This window comes from Apostichopus japonicus, chromosome 10, assembly GCF_037975245.1.
Source record: "Apostichopus japonicus isolate 1M-3 chromosome 10, ASM3797524v1, whole genome shotgun sequence".
In the NCBI taxonomy this organism is placed as follows: domain Eukaryota; kingdom Metazoa; phylum Echinodermata; class Holothuroidea; order Aspidochirotida; family Stichopodidae; genus Apostichopus; species Apostichopus japonicus.
Genome location: NC_092570.1, coordinates 19,206,946 through 19,228,977, shown reverse-complemented (window position 1 = coordinate 19,228,977; position 22,032 = coordinate 19,206,946). Strand labels below are relative to the sequence as shown.

General features: G+C 36.3%; 1 protein-coding gene across 3 annotated transcripts in view; it reads left to right on the top strand.

Moving 5' to 3' along the window:
* LOC139975300 (uncharacterized) overlaps positions 1-22,032 on the top strand; it is a 110,171-nt gene that overhangs the window by 52,296 nt on the left and 35,843 nt on the right. For all 3 annotated transcript variants that reach the window (XM_071983123.1, XM_071983122.1, XM_071983124.1), the window contains exons 3-6: positions 14,091-14,342; positions 15,276-15,438; positions 17,122-17,312; positions 19,555-19,576. In XM_071983123.1, coding sequence (XP_071839224.1) covers positions 14,091-14,342; positions 15,276-15,438; positions 17,122-17,312; positions 19,555-19,576 — 628 coding nt within the window. The remainder of the gene's footprint in view (positions 1-14,090; positions 14,343-15,275; positions 15,439-17,121; positions 17,313-19,554; positions 19,577-22,032) is intronic.

Sequence of the window (22,032 nt, the reverse complement as noted above, 5' to 3'; positions counted from 1 at the left end):
AAATATGTCCTTTGTATATGTGTTATATTTTGTGACTGCAATACCTCAAGATGTGGATGTGTTATTAGTATTGTTATTTATATCTATCTATGGAATTATTCTTAATACCGTTAAGGGGCGACGGTTTCATACATAGATGTCTTACATCACCCTATACTGACATTTGTGAAAAGACTTTTACACACGCCTCCACTCAAAGTATTCCATTTTCCCATACCAGACAATAGGAATGCTAATGAGACCCAATGGTTGTGGTTACAGTTGTCTTAATTCCTGTGTAACATTTCAATCCCAAACTGGACAACAACACAACATCAAAGAGAAAGAGAAAGAGAGTGATAGGGAGAAGAAGTTTTTTTAAGGACAGTGCGTCATCTAAGTTTGCCTCTGAATTCTCGCTCCATATTCTTGTTTGATTTCGAGTCGAGAGCTGGCATTTCCGAGGCCTCCTGGTTTCCATCGTAATAAACCATTCCTTACTCGCATTGGACTTATATAGACCTTTTAATGGACTTCAATCGCTGGTGATATACTTCCGTGTCTTGGCAGAAAATGTGGTCAAGCGGTAGTCATGTGATTGCAGACGGCGGAAGTTATTCCTACGTGAATTGAAAGGTATTCGCCGAAGCGATAAAATGGGTACAATTTGAGTTCTGAATGTTCTTTATTTTGTCAGCCAGTCGGGACAATTTCCCCAGTGCTGACACCCGTCTATATTATCCTCCAATTATCATACTACAGAGCACTCCTATCGACAAGATATGAACAAAATTCCTAACCTTTATCTATGATATAAACATGACATTAATGTATACTGCTCATATTGTCAAACTGTCGAGTGTATTGAAGTCGGATATGAAAAGTACTGTATATAGAGAAAACCGTCCAAACTATGTGGGTTTTGGTGGTGCGACTGATTTGAATAACAAATGAATTTAATATTGGTTAGAGGTCGATATTATTTTTGGTCAATGTATGGCTTTAGCCTATTTAACCAAACATAACAAGCCAAATTATGTAACTAACACACCCCGCACCCCAGAAAATTTTCACCGCATCAGGATTGACTTATAGCGAGTAATTTAAAGGATCTGTTCCTTGAAAAAAGAGGGAGAGCATTGTCGCCCAGACACTTTCTCATTCTAATATTATCAATTACATGCAAGAAAATACGAACATTTTCAAACAGCAGAAAGGATTGTTTCTGGGGGGAGGGGAGGGGGAAGGAGAGGGGGTTGCAGTCCATATATATAACGTGAAAGATGTATGTGCGACAAAAAAATGTTTACCAAATTTATGACTCCTTAACCTGCATCTTGTATAGTGTATTTGTATGTTCAAAAGTACAATCTTTTTCTTTTGAGTAATGTTCAGTCTTATTGGTAAAGGCAGACCCAGAAAGCTCCTTTAACAACCCAGATATTAAATAAGTATACCACATAATTATCTACTAAAGGCCTCAGGCGCAATAACGCAACATATATACCTGCGTTTCTTCTATGATACTGAACATTATTAGTTAATATGACAATAAGATGATCAGTTTGTATTACGCGGTCCTGTTTCATAAACTAACAAATTGAACTCGTTATCAACTCAACATGTTGCACAAGGTGCCTTGGGCCAATATTTTATCCGGCAGGAGTACAGAGATAACTGTAAAAGCGGTAACTAGGTTTTCCATTAGTATGTATTACTTACATTCAAGTTTAAATATCTTAAATAAACCACAGAGGTGTGAGCTCAACTGCGCGAAACGGAAATTTCACCAATGAGATCGGGCCATAACTGATTACATAGAGATAATTCTGCGGAATGTACTTTCGTCAATAGGTTGAAGATGCCTTTCTTAAAAGCGGCTACTATAAGTTAGGTCCCTATAAGAAGTTTAACATGAAGTAGTGTAGTGCATACGCACTTAATCAGGTACGCTCTACATGATCTGTTGTGATGTGATGCAAATGTTTTAACTCATTTTTTATTACAATGGAACCCCAATCCACGTCTCATTTCTGCATGCGAACAATTTGGAAAGAATTTTAGACAACATTTAAATTAAATTCTGTAATAATGCCAATTAACAATGGTGTCTTTAGATTAGTGAAGAATGAAAAAGTGTCCGGGGGATGGGGGGGGGGGCAAATTTAAAGGATTGAACCCAACTAGTACATAACTAGTTAAGTATTCTTCATGTTTTTTAAGAAAAAACGTAGATTTTGGTTGTCAGTGAACAAGATGCAATCTATAATTTTTGACTATTAATACAGTTGTGGAATCAAATTGTGAAACAAACTAACAAAGAGGGCTGATTTCACATGCAAACTGTAAAGCGAACGTTATAAGTTTGACCAACATGTCCAAAGTTTCGCGAGTTGGGATGGAACTTCACATCTAACCTTTTTAGTTTGTTTGCAATGAAACTGTATACACTGTGAGAACATTTTCAAAAACTTACCTTATCAAAATAGCTATTAACCTGATAAAAATATTGTTTCGATGAGTTTGACCTCTAAAAGTGTTTTTATATTTTGTTTGTTTGTAAGAGTTACCCACGTAACGACAATTTTACCTAAAAGTATTATTTTCTGCCAAATTTGCGCAACTTATATGTATCTCGATGCAGTATCTTCATATATAACTTTTAATTTTTAATTTAATTTAATTAAATTGTTAATTTTAAAGTTATTATTCTTTTCCCACTATAAACGTAATGGTTGAAAATTGTATGACAGTTTCTTTAACGACCTTAAAGTTATCAAGTCACTGAATTGGTTAATTCCTGTCTATTACTTAGGTAAGACAAGGTTAACTAATAATCCCATGAGATTAGGTTTGATAACTTTGACATACTCCACCTTTGGACGATCTTACATATAGGAACAGGCTTCTGTAATAAATTCCCATATTCAAAGCATCACATGACTTTACCAAAAAATCCAGATCGCAAAACTGCTACCAGATGGCTTGAAAGCTTTGTTTCTATAAATAAAGGCTTAAGTTAAAGCTGAGTTAAATTTAACAAATAAGTCAGGTTTAATAAGTGAATTCCTGTCCCAAACTTCAAACGAAAAGTTTTGTTTTGACTTGAGTTCTTAATTAGACCTATTGGCAACGATTTGAAATGCCAATGATATCCTGTATTGGGTTGTCGTTTGCATGCCAGGAATCATGCGCAAATTTCTAAACATTTTCTAAATTCCCACGAATCCTCCGTGTTTTAAAACCATCAGTGGTTTATTTTATCCTCCTCAACATCCAACCATTCAAAGTATATGAATATATAAAGTATATGATATATATAACCATAGACATCAGGGGGGTAGGAAGCTTCCAAAAAGTGAGGGGGTGGGGTACAACATCAGAGGGGCAGTTTCTCATTGCACAACCACCACTCGTTATGCTATAAACCGATACACACCGGCCATATCACTTTAAATATATATGATGTGTTAGTATGCTATCAATACTATTATGGTGCACGTGAATAATTAAAATAAAATATTAAAATTAACAAAGACTTAAGATATCCAAAAGACAGTTGTTCATCATAGGGGCACATTATATTTGCCAGTAGGGCACATTTGCTATTTTGGAAAAAAGTGGGGGGGGGGGGCACGTGCCCCCAGTGCCCCCAGTGCCCCCAGTGCCCCCGACTCCTACCCCTGGTAGACATGCAATTAGCAAAGCCACTTATCCAGGTCTCCTTAAGTGGGCCTTTACCGACAATGGTCAACCGATTTTGCGGATGTTTACAACTATTCTATAACTGCATGTGGTATATAGTGCGTAAAACTCGACGCTGCATTGATCGTTTGTGATTGAGGTCACTTTTAACGAACAGTTGACTGCGCTGTAGAGATACGAACCTAACCTGCTCCTCTCCCCTCCCTCCCTCCCTCCCTCCCTACATGCATTTATCGTACAGGTACATTCTAATTACTTGTTTATAACAGTAATCACATTTGCCTATAGTATCTTGTATGTAAAGAGAGGCTATCCCATGCATGCTGTTCAGACTCGCATGTTATAGGTGGTGATATATTTTTTTATTCAAATATATTGATCTTTAAAAGAAATTCTTTATTTCAAAGAAAATTTTACCAATTCAAGGCTAGCTATGTCGCTCAGTTGATAAAGCACAGCACTTAAGTTTGTTAAATTCCCTCCTAGCGGAAATTTTTCTTTCTTCCCCCCCCCCCCTCCTGTACTGTTTATTTGTGTGCTATAGTTCAGACCTCAGTCCAACATTACTTCCAAGAAGGATCACTCTCATTATCTTTTCAAGGCCACAAATCATTAATCATGTTTCCATTTTCTGATGAAAATAATATCGCACCTGAATTTTGTATATTCTTTCAATCAAACCTAAGTTCATACTATGTGTTTCTATATGTTGACGGGTTTTGTCAGATGTTATACTGTACATTTGACCCCGATTCCTTCTCTGAAGATCAGGAAATCTTAATCAAGCAAGTATATTTTGAATCTGATTTCTGGCCGGATGTCGATTTTATTAATACGTCAATTTATTAAAGGAAATATTAAAGTTGGACACGACTGGGGGTCATTTTTTGATAGACAATAATAGGCAACATCATGTACACATAAATCAAACACAATTAGAATGAAATTAAACCCGACAATGAACCCATTTACCACCTGCCTACCGACAATCTAACACAATTGATGACGGAACAATGAAACCCATTGTTATTCAATTTCGTTTGATATCCTTTTAATTGTTCATCTATACGCCCCTGAAGATTTAGCTGATATATTTCTGTTTTTTGTAACTCATTCTTCAGTAGATTAACCCTCATTTAAAATGATTGGTTCTTTAGTATTTTATTTCATTTTATTTTTGCTGCAACTAATTATTTTCAATAACTATGTTTTGAATTCAACGAGCATCTTGTAATTCGGGTAGCGTAATTATCAACAGAGGGTGCCATTTAATCTTGTTTTGATACCTGCTCTTGTCGGTACATTCTTGTGTCAGAGAGGAGTTAATAAATGTAAAAGGTCATTAGTGCCCCCCCCCCCCCCTTTTAAGACTTAAGTCTTGGTCATGTCTAGAATTGACTTGTATTTCTTTTGTGACAGAGGCGGTAAGTGCAAAATTTGCTGTTAAAAATATAGATCAAGTTTTTAAAATTATCGCATTTAGGTTTTCAGAAGCACTACTGCTCACTTTCAGCTCAAAAGGGGGCGAAAACTCACAGACGTTCACCCTCTAGAGACATTGTGAAATCACGCAACTACAAAAATGACACCTTTCCTGAGGTGACAATTATACGGTATCTTACAAACTTGGCACGGACTGCTTTATATATTTGGAGTGTTGTGATGTCATAAACACATATAGTTCTATAGGGGAGCGTCGCCCCTCCCTAGAATAAAAGTAAAACACCCCCCATGCTCCGCTCTCACTGACAGCCAAAATATGACATAAAGTTCCTAACGCATATAGTTTATATATAAATTTATATCATGTATGTACGGCACAAACTATACACAGATGAAAAATTCTAAAAGTTGCAAAATATAGAACTATGTTGTATCTTAGCATATTCCATATTACCAATATTTCTCCTCCCCTTACACCTCTCATCAGGACTACGTAACAACCCCCCTCCCCACCCCTCGGCCCGTATAGTGATTAACCTTTGGTCACAAGTATCTCTACAACAGATCAATATCATGCTTGCTTTTACTCCTGTAAATCAAACAATCGCGATCTTTCTCTCTAATTCCAGTTCAAAATTATAAGCCGGATGTAATACTAGAACTTAAAATGTTTGTACTAGTGGCGGTAAAATCTCCCCTTTTCCGGTCAAACTTTTTAGAAAATCGATAACCAGTTTATTTAAAAAAGAAAGTTGGCTGTAAAATGTCATATGTCAGTTATGCCAAAATCTTGAATGAGAAAGATATAATGATAAAACAGACGCAGATATAAGGAAATACTAAATTAATTTGCTCTCTCAGAATGTAAGCAAACGACATTGTAGAATCTAATCGGTGATTTGCACCACTTTTTTTATTACTATGTTTTTAGAAACACAGACTACATAAGCTGACCTTACCTTGTCTCATGGGGAATCGAAATTGAAGGATATAATCCTCAGTTTGCTAACATGAAACTTCACAATTGCGTGTTGAGACCTAATTTCTGACGAAGATGAGCCAAAAAATAAAAAATAAAATGAAAAGAGAATCAATGCCTCAATTTATTGTAATCAATCAATCTTATTTGTGAAGACCAGAAAAGTTGTTATCTACTTGACCTTTTTTTCGCTTCTTTGGCGTCCCAAGAGAAATCAGACTAGGGCATTCGTGCATTTAGTGTTTGTAAAGTGGCCAGTACATAAAGATGATGGAATCGTATACGATGGTTTTCATCAAGTATATAAAACCGTCCTTTGCCTGATAATAGGTTTATTTGTGCGTCAAAACTAATTATAACAAACTTTTCTGGTTCCCAGAAAGGTTTTAATCTGGAAAATTATTTCATTACCAAATGAAATGCCACTGTGTTTCGCAAAATGGGATGAAATAATATGATTTAAATCGTCAAAGTTTTATGTAATTTACGAATCCCAAGAGAAATTACTGATCTGAATTTCTCTCTGCGTTAGACTTCCGTAGATAAACTTGAAATGTTTCGATTCAAGACACAATAGCAAACTTTCGTTTTACGATTCTTCTTAAAATACCATCCAAGGTAAGAAAAAAACATAATAGATTTAATGATTTTCAATTTTATCCAATGATGTCGGGAGTGCCTTTTCATCTAAATGTTAATAACCATCCATTTTCTGGGCTTCACTTGTGTATGATTTTCTTTATTCATTTCAATGTTTATTTCTTTGCAATGGAGATGGATTTTTGCAAACAATGAATCTAACATATCGAACCTTTTAAAATCACGTAATGATGGCATCGATTTCAGTGCCAACAATGTTAACATTCTACCTTGGAAAATATAAAAAGAAACGTAACTTCAAGAAAGTGAAAGGTTTGAGAACCTAGTGGCACTGTATGACATCACAGATTTACAAACAGATGACTTCCCAGAATATCAAGTTTAAAAACTAGGATTTCGCCAAAATGGAACAACATTTTTCGTATCTGTTTTGGTGGGTTATTCATCACAAAGATATCTGCCATACACACCAAAGATGATGATTGGGTGTGTGTCCGCTTTAAGGTTATAAACTTCTTATACATATAAAGTTAGAAATAACCCGACACGCCACCAACTATTTATAAGCTACAGGCCCCACCAGGGATGGGTTTCCACCCCCTTCCTCCTTCCCAAGCTAACTGAAGGGAATAACTAGTATGTGACCTACGACATACCACAGGGTGTCATGAGGGGGTGCACAAGGGTCAGAGAGAGCTACAAACTTGAGCACGTGGTCAATCAGGCGTCCAGGAAAATATGGAAGGCCCGAGAAAATATGGGATACCGTTATAAATAAAGTATATATTCTCAATATGTTTTTCTTTATTTATTTAACTTACATAAGAGTGCAAGAAGGGGAGAGAGGGATTGCGATACTGCTCAAGTAATCTAAGTTCGAGGTCTTTAATTCTTTTACGTTAGAAAGCTCTTTCAGTTGGTCAAAGTAAGTAATACTTATAACAAAGTTAAATTAGAAGCTAGATGAAACAGTGATAAAGAATACTCGGTATTTAAAAGTAAAAGAAGTTAAACCCTCAATATAATTTGGTGACCATTTTAATTATTTCTAGCGTAGTTTGGAGACGAAGGGGGGGGGGTGCAGGGGGAGGGAAGGGGTGGTCGGGAAGCAATACTGATGCATTGTAATCAATCTAATTGCTCTGGCATGATTACATAGAGCACATGCAGCTGTCACGAGCAAATCAATCTCGTTCATTCGATTCATCAACTTACGTGAGATGTTTCATCTCATGTATAGACATCATCAACGCTTTGACATTTGTCAATGTTTTAACTTAACAAAAAAGAGTGGTTTTCATGAAGCCATCATTCGTACAAGGAAGATGAACTGATATGACTTTGGGGAAGAACATGATTGTATTTTTGGTCTTGTTTTCTTATGTACTCTACTTTCAAGTCTGTCCCTTAACGAGGCCCTTATTGGCAAATTTACCCAAAGTTATTTTAGCTAAATGTCAAGCGCCTATCAAATTATCTTACTTCCGTTGATGTATAAATACTCATGCATCCATCTGTCTGTTTTCTGAACGACCAAAAAGAGAGAAGAACAAATACCTAAAGACGTAAATAAAAGTATAGGGTGGGTAAGCACGTGACATGAATATAGAAACGGTTTGGGGATTAGTTTTTATTGAGGGGGGGGGGGGTAACAGGAGACAAATAAAAAAAAAAGGAACAAAACGCTAGACGAAAATGGAGAATGTAATTTGGGTGAGTGGGAACTGGTGAGGGGAGGGAGAACGGGTGGGGGGGGGGGGTGGGGAGTATTACTTCAATGGCAATTCTTAAGAAGTAGACAACCAAAGTCATAAAAGTATTTCGCATTGTCCGCGTGTTCTTATACAGTTGTATCCGACGTAATTCTCCTCAAATTATTCGACCGCAAGAATTAAAACTTTAATGATTTTCTTCGAATCTTATATTTCGATAGTAAATTTTTCACATTACTGATCTCAATGAAGCGATGAGCATATACACCATTTTCACAACCTGTCTTTTCAAGATGGCGGCAGCAGGGGTCCACGTGGGGTGGGTCGGTCGATATGTAATTGCAGGGTCAAATGAAGCAGTGTCCTTCGTAAAACACCGCTTGTTATACATTCGATCAAAGAAAATTTCCACATTACAGATTACACAGAGCACGTAGAAGCCGTGTAGCATAACACGTGCTTTTGTGCATTGTATAAAGTTGAGTGGGTTACAGCTTCGACCAGTCCCAGTGATTCTAATTCTCGTTCGAACGCTGGCTCAACAGACGCAAAGAATTGTCTTGATTAACAACTGATTTCGTCACTTACCGCTATAAAACAAGGAAGGAATTTATTAATTTAAAGTTACGAGAGGAGTCCGTGGGGAAAGGGGTGGGATGGGGTGGAGATGACCACTACATTACTGTAGTAAGATGGAGTAAAAATATCAACTAACAGTACAACGTAAAACATTCACACGTGTACACAACACAAACTACATGAAAACTCACTGGACTGGGTCTTAGATTCAATTTCCTTTGCTGTCTGTCAAATTCTTGTCTCGTGGAAGTCGTCTATGTGATTATAATCTATTAGTCGCCCTTGACGTGCAAAGGTCAAGTTAAGGTAAATAGCTACCAGCGGTCACAGTATACTCGAATAGAATTGCCTGAGCGAGGGTATAGGCCTATCCAACTTATTATGTAGTAAAGTGTACCAATCTATGACTGCATGGTATAATATTCACAAATAAATATTTCATAAAATCTCAAAGTTTACAGATGGGTTTATAAGATCAAGAATCATTTTTAAACAAAGTAAAAAACTTACCTTAGGGCAAGCTTATCGAAGAAGATATGTTACTTGAAAATTATATGAGAGTTTGTTTATCTTTTGCTTATTTTAGTCTATCTATAAGATAAAGAGATAATCTTTATCCTCGGCTTCATCCAAAAATTCTTTGAGAAATTGATACCGCTGTAAGTAGGCATTTTTGGTGGATTTGAGGAGGGTGATAAAATAAACTGAGTGCAATCCTGTGTAATACTAGTCTTGGACTGTCTGAAAATTATGAAATAATAGCTAGCATTATTCAGACAAATTTGCTGTACGTTTATTCGCCATGCACGGCCCATACTATAACAGCCGCAGTTACGAACGTATTTACATAAACAATACCCTATAGTTGAGCATATCCTATATTTGTGAAATATTTTTGTCTCATTTTTAAATCTTCTCAATTAAAAATAATTTAAAAAAAAAAACATTATCATGAAGTATCAAATCGTTGCATTTTGCTTTTAGATTTATTTGATAGTTTATCAATTTTCCAAAGTGAGATTCTTCTAAAATATATATGCACATATAGATATACAGTTTACATTGGAATGAACACAGAAAACATTTATGTAACACAACCTGAGGATATACATCGATGCAAGAATCAACACGTTCAAACACTAATTGCATTTGCCTGTTAATTAGACAAAAGGTAAATGTACTCTTGAACAAACACAATAGGAAGTAATTACTAACCACGTGACTTTGTCTTAATAAGTATTTGATTGCCGTCAAGAGATAATGCATAATTAAAACAAAAAGAAAACTTAATATTTCCCGTTTGATCTTTGATTCTAGCCCTCAATTTATGACCATACATTAGTTTTTAATTTATTCTATTTTATCTTTGTTCTGCTTGTTAATTATTCCATGCAAACACATGACCCTCGTTTCATATAGATTTTGTACCCGAGGAAATCAATCGTTTGAAAGTTGCTCTCCTCTTCATAATGTCCACGAAACGACTTCCTTCAAAATTCTCTTTTAAAGGGACATATAGTCAAACGAACGAATTGCATTATTATTTGACTAAGGAATAGAAGGAAAAGCAGTTGTACAAACGTACAATTGAGAGAAACTTGACTGAGCACAGTACGAAGCAAGTCTGGCTTGGTATGCCAATGATGAGTGGCTATATAAATGATACTACACAAATCAACTAAATGTGTTTTTCGATCGGTTTGATTGCCATGATGTTTCCTACAAAACCGAAGAGCTTCAGAAATTGTCATCAAGTCGTATGACATAATTCTAAACCATTTTTAGTTGTAACTGCAGATGAAAGTATGTCATGAATATTCCAAACTAAATTCATCAACAGCTGGGCCGGCCCAGATGGGTTGCTACCTCGTATCCTGACAAGATTGTTCCAATCAACAATTTGCATACATTTCTGCAATAATTTTCAATCTTTAATTCAGGACTCAGACAGAACCAGCTGTGTGAAATAGGTCATGCATTATACCAATTCCAAAAGAAGCCTCATAGCCTATTACATGTATGAATGATCTAAGACCCGTGGTTGACTTTAGTGGCAATGAAAACTTAGCGCCTGGCTCTGGGGCTATAAAAACCCTATGATGGATAAATATTTAGATCCATTGCAGTTTGCGTACAGGTCGAAGCGCAGCACCGAGGATGCTGTTAATTTCGAATAGTCTCGAAAAATTGTATTCACATCTCGAGCATATAAATCTGGGTCACTCTGCTACAGGTTGTTTGTTAGATTTTTCATTCAACATATTCAGCCCCACATTTTAGCCAAATAGTTACTCGAAAATAAATGTACGTCATGATTATAATTCTGTGGATATTTAATTACCTTACCAACGTCACAATATGTTAATATCTGAATCAGAATATGTTAATATCAGAACATCTATAACAGCATATAATGTCGTAACGTCAAACCACTGGTGAACCGCAAAGTGCGGTTCTATAGCACTATGCTTCTTCACTCTGTACACATCGGATACAAGGTCAAATCATGAAAACAGCTCATTTTGGTCAAATTTTCCAGATGAAACTGCCTTGTTATGTTTGATGTCAAATGGTAACGACGATACTGCATAAATGCATCAGATCAATGATTTTGTGAGCAATTGTGCGCGAAACGTTTTAGAATTTAATGTTTATAAGACAAAATAAATGGTGATTGATTTTCGGAAGTCCATGAATGTTTCAACTAAAGTTGTTATAAAGGAAAATATCGTTGAAAGGGTGGATGATTATAAGTATCTCGGGGGCGGTGATAGATAAAGTGCTTTCGTGACATGCAGCACGTAGATGTATTATTGAAGAAACTGAACTCTATAGGATGTGTTGTCTACGTATGATGAACAATTCAATGTTAATAAACAGTATTCGTGCCGTGTTTCAATACCATGTTATTTGTGGGGTACGGCAATATAATTTGGTATCGTGGGTGGGGGTGCGATTAAGGAAGATAAACACCGTATTGAAGCTATTATTAGACAGTCAAGTCGTGTGATCGGGCAAAGTCAGCCACCATTGGCCTCGTCCTACCAAAAACCTCTAGAGGTTAAACTATAGACAAGGTTATGCGTAATGATGGCCATACACTTTGCATGCTTCTGGACAGAACGGTGATCCCTCGAAGTGGTAGAATGCGGTCATGCCATTGGCCAGTACAAATCGACACTCCTCCTCTATTATTCCAAAATGCATAAAATGTCATAACTTAAATATCAATCGATAGCGCTTGCCTGATTGGTTACTTTTGTTAGGACTGTGTTCCGGTCTCTTCTCTTGTTCATTGTAGTGTTTTAGGATTGTTTTGAACATGTCTTTATAACTTTATATATTGTTGTATATTGTTTACTGTTTTATGCGAGGATTCAATTACCATGTATGTGGTTTAATCAAGTCGACCTTATCTGATCTTATCTGAATAGTATCGAAACATTTATCAACTTGGAAAGCTGCTTTAACATGACTTTTCAAGGGTGGTATAGTGTCTCACTTCCGCCATTTTGGGTTGAGGAAAAATAACTATGATGGGTTTGCGAATCAAACTAACAGACAGAAACAGGCAGTCGGTGGAGGGGAGATTTGATTTCAATAACGAAATATATAAAGTGATAAACTATATGTAATATTTCAGAACGTAAAGTGTCATTTAAGTGTAATTAAGCAAATAGACCGGAAAACACAACTTTTATTTCACGAGTATATATAACAGCCTATATACCAAGAGTGCCTCTTTGAATCACCGTTTATGAGAAAAGAATGGCGTGACAAATTATAGATGGGCTTTTAGCTTGATTCTCCATCTCATTAGCCCAGACCGGACTAAAGTTTAAGTCTACACATCTCTTTAGCCTCATCTAACTCTAACCCAAGCATTTTGGTAAATTCTCTCCATCAGTTTTTCAGCCCGTCAGCGATCATTTTCTATTTCTTTTGTTTTTGAATGTTATCAAATTCTGACCATACAATAAACCTTTAATAGTATGTAGATGGTAGGTTATTTACCAAGCGGATTACTTCAGTTAATGGAGCATCCGTTATTAAGTCCGTCACAAAAACATTACTAACATCAAATTACGCTCGAAATCTTCTTTCTTTTTCGTCCAATCAATACTCTTGACCAGTTCTTTATATTTGGTTTTCGTAATAATGACTCAATTAAACGCTCCCGCAATCACCTTTGATCGATACCGGCCATCGAATTTTCTTGCCATCTAAATAACATCTTCCTTTAAGGCTCCTTGATCCCATCAGTAAACTGTTTCTCGGGATGTTATAAATATTTAAAAGGACTCCATGTTGAAAAGTCTTAAAGAAATAAACTTTCTTTTGTTTTACTTGGTGTGTTTTGTTTGTGTTATCGCCGCAATAATCTATATTATTACGGAAGCAGAGAACAAACGGAAGCGCACTCGATTTTGAGAATTATCTAATAGGATATCCATTCGGGGAATTTCGGTGGACTAAATTACAGCAACAACTATATAAAATAATATATAATAAAAAAGATTAAGATAACAAAAAGAGAAAAAAAAGAGAAAAGGGGTTTGAACATCTTAGAAGACAGGACTGATCAATTATTACTCATAAATGATCGAATGGATCTTTAATGAGGTCTGAGAGAATTTTAATTATAGTGGAAATATATTATTGTGAAATAGCATCCAAAATACGAGAGCTGGATTTTTCAAAGCTTATGCAGAGAGAAGCTTCTCTTAATTTTTCGTAGAGATGAACCCCAATCTATACAGAGTTGAGGATTTGAGGCATCCACAACAGTTACAAAATATGAACCGGTTGTCATTAACACAATGAGCACACATTGTAATTGATACAACGGAAAACAAAAGGAATTGCTGTGACTCATATAGTGAAGTCGCGGTTGAAGAGTTTAAGAGCAGTAGTTATAACAGCTAGAATGCCTGATGTGATGTATATGTGAGGTGTCCCATACAGATAAAGGCACTATCTCAATTGACTTTCTTAAATTTACATATAATATCGGAAGCTTTGGTAACTAATTTTTAATATGTTATTATTATTATTATTATTCTTGTTGTTGTTATTTTATTTGTTTCTCTTAGGAGGCCGATGCTCTCAATAACACCATTAAACCATGTGCCGAGATATGCGGATGTATTACACCAATGGTAAGAGATCTTCATGGTGGGAGCGGTATACACTTTGAAATTGATGGAAACAGATTCCATCTGCAGAAGGTACTGGACGACGACGCGAAGAAAATTGATGGTTGCCATGGCAACGTGACAATTCCACATGACGGTGCTTATCTAGAATGCATGGAAAGAAATCTCACATGTGCAACAAGTGACCTGGTAAGTCAGATTTGAATATCAAATTTCTGATGTTTTAAGAATGGGAAATGTACTGAATAATGAATCTTTAACTCCCATATGACTCACATCGAATTTCACATCTTTTCATGGCTAAGCAAGGATCAGAAAATGCACAATTGTGTCTCGTTCGTTTTAAGAATCTTAGTTGTACAACAATGTTAAGGTAAGATGTTAACTTGCTAAAGCAACCTATGACCATTTCATCTCGGAGCAGGTATATACCCGAACGTTTTTCTTTTTAGTCGGATGTAAATGTACAGGTTTTTTAGAGGAAACATCACAGCATGCTTTGTCTACTGAGGATCAAGTCGAGTTTCATTTTCAAGTGTCGTCATGAATAGTCAGAGGCTAACAAGTCTTAGACGGAGGTGGAAAGTAGATCATAGCGTCGCAGTGAGGGGGAAATTAGGGGCAGGGCTGAGAAAGGGAGGAGGAGGGTTTCCGTTAAAAACACGTATTTGCGTTTAAACGACAATTTTATCAAACGTGCTTGCCAAGTACTTTATTCTTCAAATAAGACGGTAATGGATCAAAGACAGCTGTACCCTACATGGACTTTCCACCAAATGAAAGTTATTCAGGAAGTTATGTATGAAATCCGTTCGATCGCCGTAAACTGATCATATCAGGAGTGTTACCAATCTCCCCCTCCACCCCTCCCCAAACACACACACGCTCACACAAAACCAAAGAAATCAAAATCACAATTTTTATAAAAGAAAACGAATATTCGATTTCACTTTATTCAACTTTATTTCAATCAATAAATCATGGTAACAATCATTACAAATGATAATAAGGTTAAAAAAACACTTACTGAAAAACAATTTGAGAACAGGTTATAAAACACAAAGAAAATAATCTGCCACGTTCGTTTCCAATCTCTCTCTCTCGTTCCCACGTTTGATACAGAAAGCGGACTTTAGTTTGGACAACGTCGCCCAATCACGTGACGCAAACACACGAGATTACATGTCCTGTTGGATAGAAGAGCATATAACCAAATGTTTTTACCGTAATGCGACCAAAAATGAAGAAGTGGAAGCCTTAACTTGGCCGTGTGTCTATGAAAAACGTAAGTAATGGAATGAACTGATCCGAGGAGGAGCGGTGGGTAGGGTATGATAGGGGAGGTTGTGTGGGTGGTGGTAAGGGGGAGGGGGTGGAGGGAAGTGAGGGATAGTTAGACAAGTTAATTGTCTATTGTGAGGGAAATAATTAGATGGTGACAGTAAAATGCTTGTGGAAATTTGAGCATTTGTGACCATTTATTATTTATTTTATTACATTCTAGCATAATTGTCGACCATAAACCAATGTCCTTTGATAGCTACTAGTCGCGTGCAGATATTGCCAGAAGGATTAATGTTTAATGACAAAAGCTGCTTTTGCAAGGTTGTTTTGGATTCAACGTAGGAAGCAATTTGAATATTAAATCAGTTTCTTATTGAAATAAATTAATGGCAAATGAGTGATAAATTGCCTTCTTTGATGTCAATTATCAAATATTAACGATGTTAAGATGAAAAAAAGATCATTAGTTATTAAAATTTATAATCTTGTTAGGATCGTGAATTGTAAACACCTTTTTCAAGACCCCCCCCCCACCCAAATAAAATGCTTCGCACCAGTGACCATGCAGGTTTACCATTCTTTTTATTAATAAAAAGCCAAGGGTTTCGTGACGATCGTAACTGTGATGGCTGAAACCTTTACAAATCGTTCCTCATAAAATCATTTTCATACTTTTTGTAATTTTTGAATCGATATTTTGAAAAGCATTTTTCTTTAAAGAATTATTTCTTCCTTCGCATGTCATCATGATTGCTTGGCATGATCATGGACGTTGTTAATTTCTGCTTTATATTCAAATTACTTCCAAACCAATTAGGAAAGAAGCCTTTGGCAGTGATAGTGTCTTGTATATGTAGAAGCTTCCATACATGTACGCGCAGTGATATATCATATAGCCGCGAATATGCTTCAATAATTGAATATTAATGGACATATTTTCTTCTCACCCTTTGGAACTCATTTCATAATTCCGAGACTTATTTGTTCTTCTTCTCCCCTTTCCCTTATTGATGATGTTTCGTTGGGCAGTATTAAATTCGATTGGAAATAAATATTCTATTATAAAGTTGATGGATTCATTAGTTCCGGAGGGGTGACAGAGTGGGGGAGCTTTTTATACCAATTATGGTATTATTCTTCAATTTTCAACTGCTGTAATATAACCTTCTCTTTGCGCATGTCTTATGCTTCAGCTTGGAGGAATACAGTTTTATCAATTGATAAGGTCAAACACCTCCATTGACTTGTATGTATCATTGCGACAATAAATAACTGCAAGTGCAGTGAAGTTCAGTAGTCGCACGATGAATGAATGCGGACGGACGGACGGTCATCTCAGTTATTGAGGTTCATAACATGTTACTTTAATGTGGCAAAAAAGGCAATATGCTGAAATATAGCAGATATATCAAGAGAGCCCTCCCATTCAACCCCTTCCACTCCAAACCCTATCCCCTCCCCTTCTTTCATTGCCATAAGAATCACCTTTGTATACAATTTGTAACTGCGGTATTACAGCTATATTTGCCAATCGCAACAGTATCCTTGTCGTATTTACTGGCTACGAAGAAAACAAACGCTACAAGGCAGTGTTTTGGTCCATTCTACAGATGGCACGCAAACAATTGCCATAACAACTCCCTGATATAATCAAGTCTTTTATACTTTGTTTCAAATTCTACAGCAAAGAAGTACTGCATGGCAGGTTTCAACTACTACAAAGGGCTATGTGTTAGGAACTACACCGCATCCACCTATCGACAGGCTGTAAATACCTGCAACACGATAGAGGCTGAACTGATTGGAGAGAGTAAGCGAGATAAGGCGTATGTCAACCAATCAGAACATCACAACGAAAGACTTTGGATCAATTCGGTAAGAGTTAAATTCTAATGTGGAAGAGGCTCGTGACATTTCATTACTTAAGTCATATATGTTTATACATGCATGTATGTATGCAAATGTACATATACATATGCGTGCACATATCCATGTTCATGTGAATATGCGTATGCATAAAAATATACACGTGCATGTAAATGTGTATGCATAGGTCTATATTTATGCATATGCATATCACATGCATATGCATATCAAAATGCACATGGATATTTCCACATGCTAATGGATATGTACATAAACTTAGGAACATCAACTACATGAACAGCAATGTATGTGTATGTTTATATATATATATATATATTGCAGTCCGTTGAGTCAATTTTCTAACGCTACTGCGCTCTGCATATCGTGCTTCAATGCAGTAGTCCTACTGACAATCCGAACAAGCATATTCTTACTGTTTATCTCATCGAATCAGGATGTTCATACATGTGTTCTGCCGTCAGTGCATGTACTATATAGCAAATATTTGACTACAGTAGGCCTCTTTAGAAAAGTAACTTCCACAAGCCAAGTGGCGATATGTCTATCTAATCACTAGTCGACGATGAAACATTTCTCCTGCAGTTTGTTACAAGTTAGATTGTAGGCGTCGGCGACCAACAAACGATGACATGTTTGTCGTCCAGTGGCCTTTCAATAAATGCTTCGGAGTTCCTACGAACACGCGTTTGTCTCAATATTTGTTCATAATTTTGGCATAAACAGCTTTCCATGGTTGAGATTAATCAAATTGCTTTAAGGATGAACGAAAGTGGTCAGCCATTGTGATATTTCTTTATTTAATTATGTTGTCTTATGACCAAGGTAATGATGTTACTTATGCCATTCGATGCTGCAAGACATTCAGTTATCAACCGTCGAGTGAAAGTTTAGCTACCAAAATTGCGAATATTGTCCCTGATAGCCTTCCATGTGAACTTGACAAGTGATGAAGTGGTGGGTGGAGAAATACAGGGAAGGAGGGAATGAAAAAAATAAGTGCCTATACCTGAGGGTCAATAGGTAATTCCTTGTTTTCATCGCGATTCCGCTTAAAACTTTAAAAAATATATCAAATAAAACTGCTTCTAAATATTTGAAAGTTTACAGTCTAACTACTATGTTGTTTTGATGTTGTGTTGTGTTGTTATGTTGTGTCGTGTTATGTTGTGTTGTCACACTATGCACGAAACAAGACATACACACATGTCTTGTGGGTGGTACATGTCCAATTTAAATTACTGTAAAATAATAGAGGGCGTATTTTGTTTAGGTTATTCCTCTTTTCTCCGAAATGGAGGATTATATAAACATCATCGCTTTAGTCAAGTATATTTGTTCACGTTGTCATGGTTACGAGTACAAAACCCTTGAGGATTTTAACACTATACATAAACAAGATATTGCAAGAAATGAATCTTTCTCGTTTAATTGTCTGGCATTTAAGGACTTCAGTCAATTTTAAATAATCGTCAGATGGATAGATATATACGACGGAATTAAAATGAATCATTCTCTTTGTGGGCGGGAAGAGAGACCATACAGACAGATTGACAGACAGACATAGTTACAGTTTTCTCTTTCTCTACCTGCCTCTAAGTCTGTCCGTCTGCGTGACATTTAACTGCTACAAATAGACAAAATAGAAACTAAAAAAATAGAAAAAGAAAACGAAGCCAATATTATAATCATCAAATCCTTCGCTCCAAACGGTCTCTTAATAATTCGGAAGTAATGAACTATTAGGAATCATGCACAAGTGAAACGATTAAACACAAGGTTTTTGTAATATTTGAATTTTCCTAATCAATTGCCAATGGCGACACTTGTAGTAATTATAAACTATAAAGATCGGAAATTAATAAAGACAAAAACAACAACAGAGAGCAACCACTTTGGCTTAAGTAACGAAGCTGTAAAAACAAATACTTATGTGCATGACCGAGTTCTATCTGAAGGTGAGCATGAAATCACTTGAGCAATTTCATAATGTACTATAATGTTGCAGGCGTATATGAATAAATACATGCTGACATTTTATATAGACATACTCCTACAAGTGCTTGATAAACACTCAGAGATGATTATTTAGGCGTCCATACATAACAGTGAATGTTCCCAGCTTTGAGATAAATCAATATATATATATATATATATATATATATATATTCCGTTATTCCTATATATATATATATATATATCTATATAATATATTCTTTCTTTTTTCTTTCAGTTTTCCTCGTACAATTTCAACGGTGAGTTTTTGTGTATACCTTACAACTCTACAAGGTATTTTATTTGTGCAATGATGTAATCATATGTAAGTCATTGACCTTAAAGATATTCGTTAGTGTATGAACTGACATAGCTGACGGTCACTAAAAGTTCTTCTTGTCTATATTGCTTTACGATTGGTACCGTTAACTATTCATTTGGACTTGCATATCACTTTATAGCCTAATCGCTAATGTTCTTGACATAGCGATTGAAGTTCCAATTAAAAGTAAGAGAGGTTAGGTAGCGTGTGGTGGGGCGGGGGGGGGGGACTGGGACGGGGAGGAGGAGGGGGAGGACGAATTGGATGTCTTTCCTCCCATAATGATAATGTAAGAATTAAAAAAAAATCTTTCATATCCTTCTTGGAAAATTTGAAACAGATTTGGTTTGGTTATTATTTTGATTTCATGTTTATTTGTTAATCAAACTTTTATAATTCCATGAGAAAATATCAGGTGAACTACGCAAATGCGTGACATTGGAACACGTGATCAATCGATCACGAATGTCCGGTTATTGGGACTACTCGAGAAAGTTAAGGGCCTATATAGTATAGGAGTTCAGTTATTTTCGGTTATCATCGTAACTAGTTACTCTATATCAATTTACATTTTTTTCAGTGACCTACTTAAAAGGAAAGATTAAATATCTATTACATTTCACGTTTGGCATTATTGTGTTCATAGTTGTTACGTGTGCCCGTGGGACAGATGATAAGATTTACCGCATCTTCACCACACAAACACATGCTCTTAATGCTCTGGTGTTGCTCCACAACACCGTTGCACGAGCCTGTCTATTTAGCTTTGTAATGTGATAAATTAAAACCCCCCAAAATATACCTTTTATCATAAAATTTGATCTGAAGAATAATCTCTGTGTCTGCTTTGATATTTTGCAGAAGTAAATAACGGCTCTTATTGATAACTTTTTAATGTTCCACATCCGTTAGGGCCCCCACCCTTATATTATAATGTTTTATGACATGATACCGGGTGATGGCGCTAATGATTAATTCAAGAAGCCATAATTCATATTACTTGACAGAATTATACTACTGTAGACCAAACAGATGTAATACGGTACAACGTTATATTTATACAGGAGACTTTATAGTTTAGCATCGCGATGAAAGCAAAGACTCGTTAGTTGCTGACGTCATCAGCCATTTATCATCTAGTGCTTTTTTTTTTAATGATTTTTACTGAACGCCAGGCAATGGAACTTTCACATTAAAAAGCGGTTTCCCGTCAAATTTGTGTAATCAGAGGACAGGTTGGAGCGTTCTTCCACAAACAGATTGTCCATTTCCGTAATGAACATTACGTCTCTTATACTGTTATAATGAAACCGCAAGGATGGAAATCTATCACAAAACTCCTTTGTAGTGGGAATAAAAAAATAGGAGAAGAGAAGACAGATAGAATAAGAACAAATACGAGAAATCATCATTCGAAGTCCTTAAAGACCATTGCACAGTAAGATTGGTATATAATATGCTCCGCGTGTATACCTGATGTGAGCTTGGGATCGCAAGCACTCAGCCCCACCCTAAAATATATACCTGCTCAACCCTTCCTCCTACTTCTAGTACTAACCTAACCCAGGTGTGGATCCAGGGGTAGATTTTTAAAAAGTAGAAGATGGTGCCCATGTAGTAGGGACAGGTGGGGGGGGGGGGGGTTAATTCCTCAAGAAAAACAATAAACTGAATTTTAGACGTGAAATGGTGCATACTGAAGTAATGTTATGTTTTTGTGTGGGGCTGAAAAGGAGCGGGTAAAAAAAACCTGCCCGTGCCTCTACATCTACCCCTAACCCGCTACCTCCACTCTCTCCTACTCCTATAGCCCACTCCTACCGCTGCCCTACAATACTTACCCCTACTGATCCACTCCTACCCAACCCCTATAGTCTTACCGCTTGTCCTATTCTGTCTTCCCATAAGCCATTCTTCTCTACAATTGTGATTGCTTTTCAGACGTGTTTGTGGCCCCAAAAAATGTACTTACGTAATGCCTGCATGATATCATGTAGGCTATCCATGAAAGTGAAGTACTTTTCTAAACCATGTTAACACGTCATTTGAGGTCATATAAAAGTCATATGTACGTGTTGCATCTGATGAACTGGTTTTCTGCGTTGTACTGTATAGTTCAGTTACTTTCATTGACGAAACTCGGCTGGATAAAGAATTATTTCTCAAGAAGTAAAATGCTGATAGCAGTTTATTTTTAAACGATTTACAACATAGCAATATTAATTTTGTACCTTAAGTCATCAATAATAGCCACAAGATGCTGACATCGCTGTAATCGGGATCATCATGGAAGTGTACTTGGGGCGCTGTCGTATATGTCCTAACAGTGCCGTAGAAACGGCTTTGTGTGTTCATGCACGTGATATTTCCTAAATCTTATGTGTCAGTTGTGAA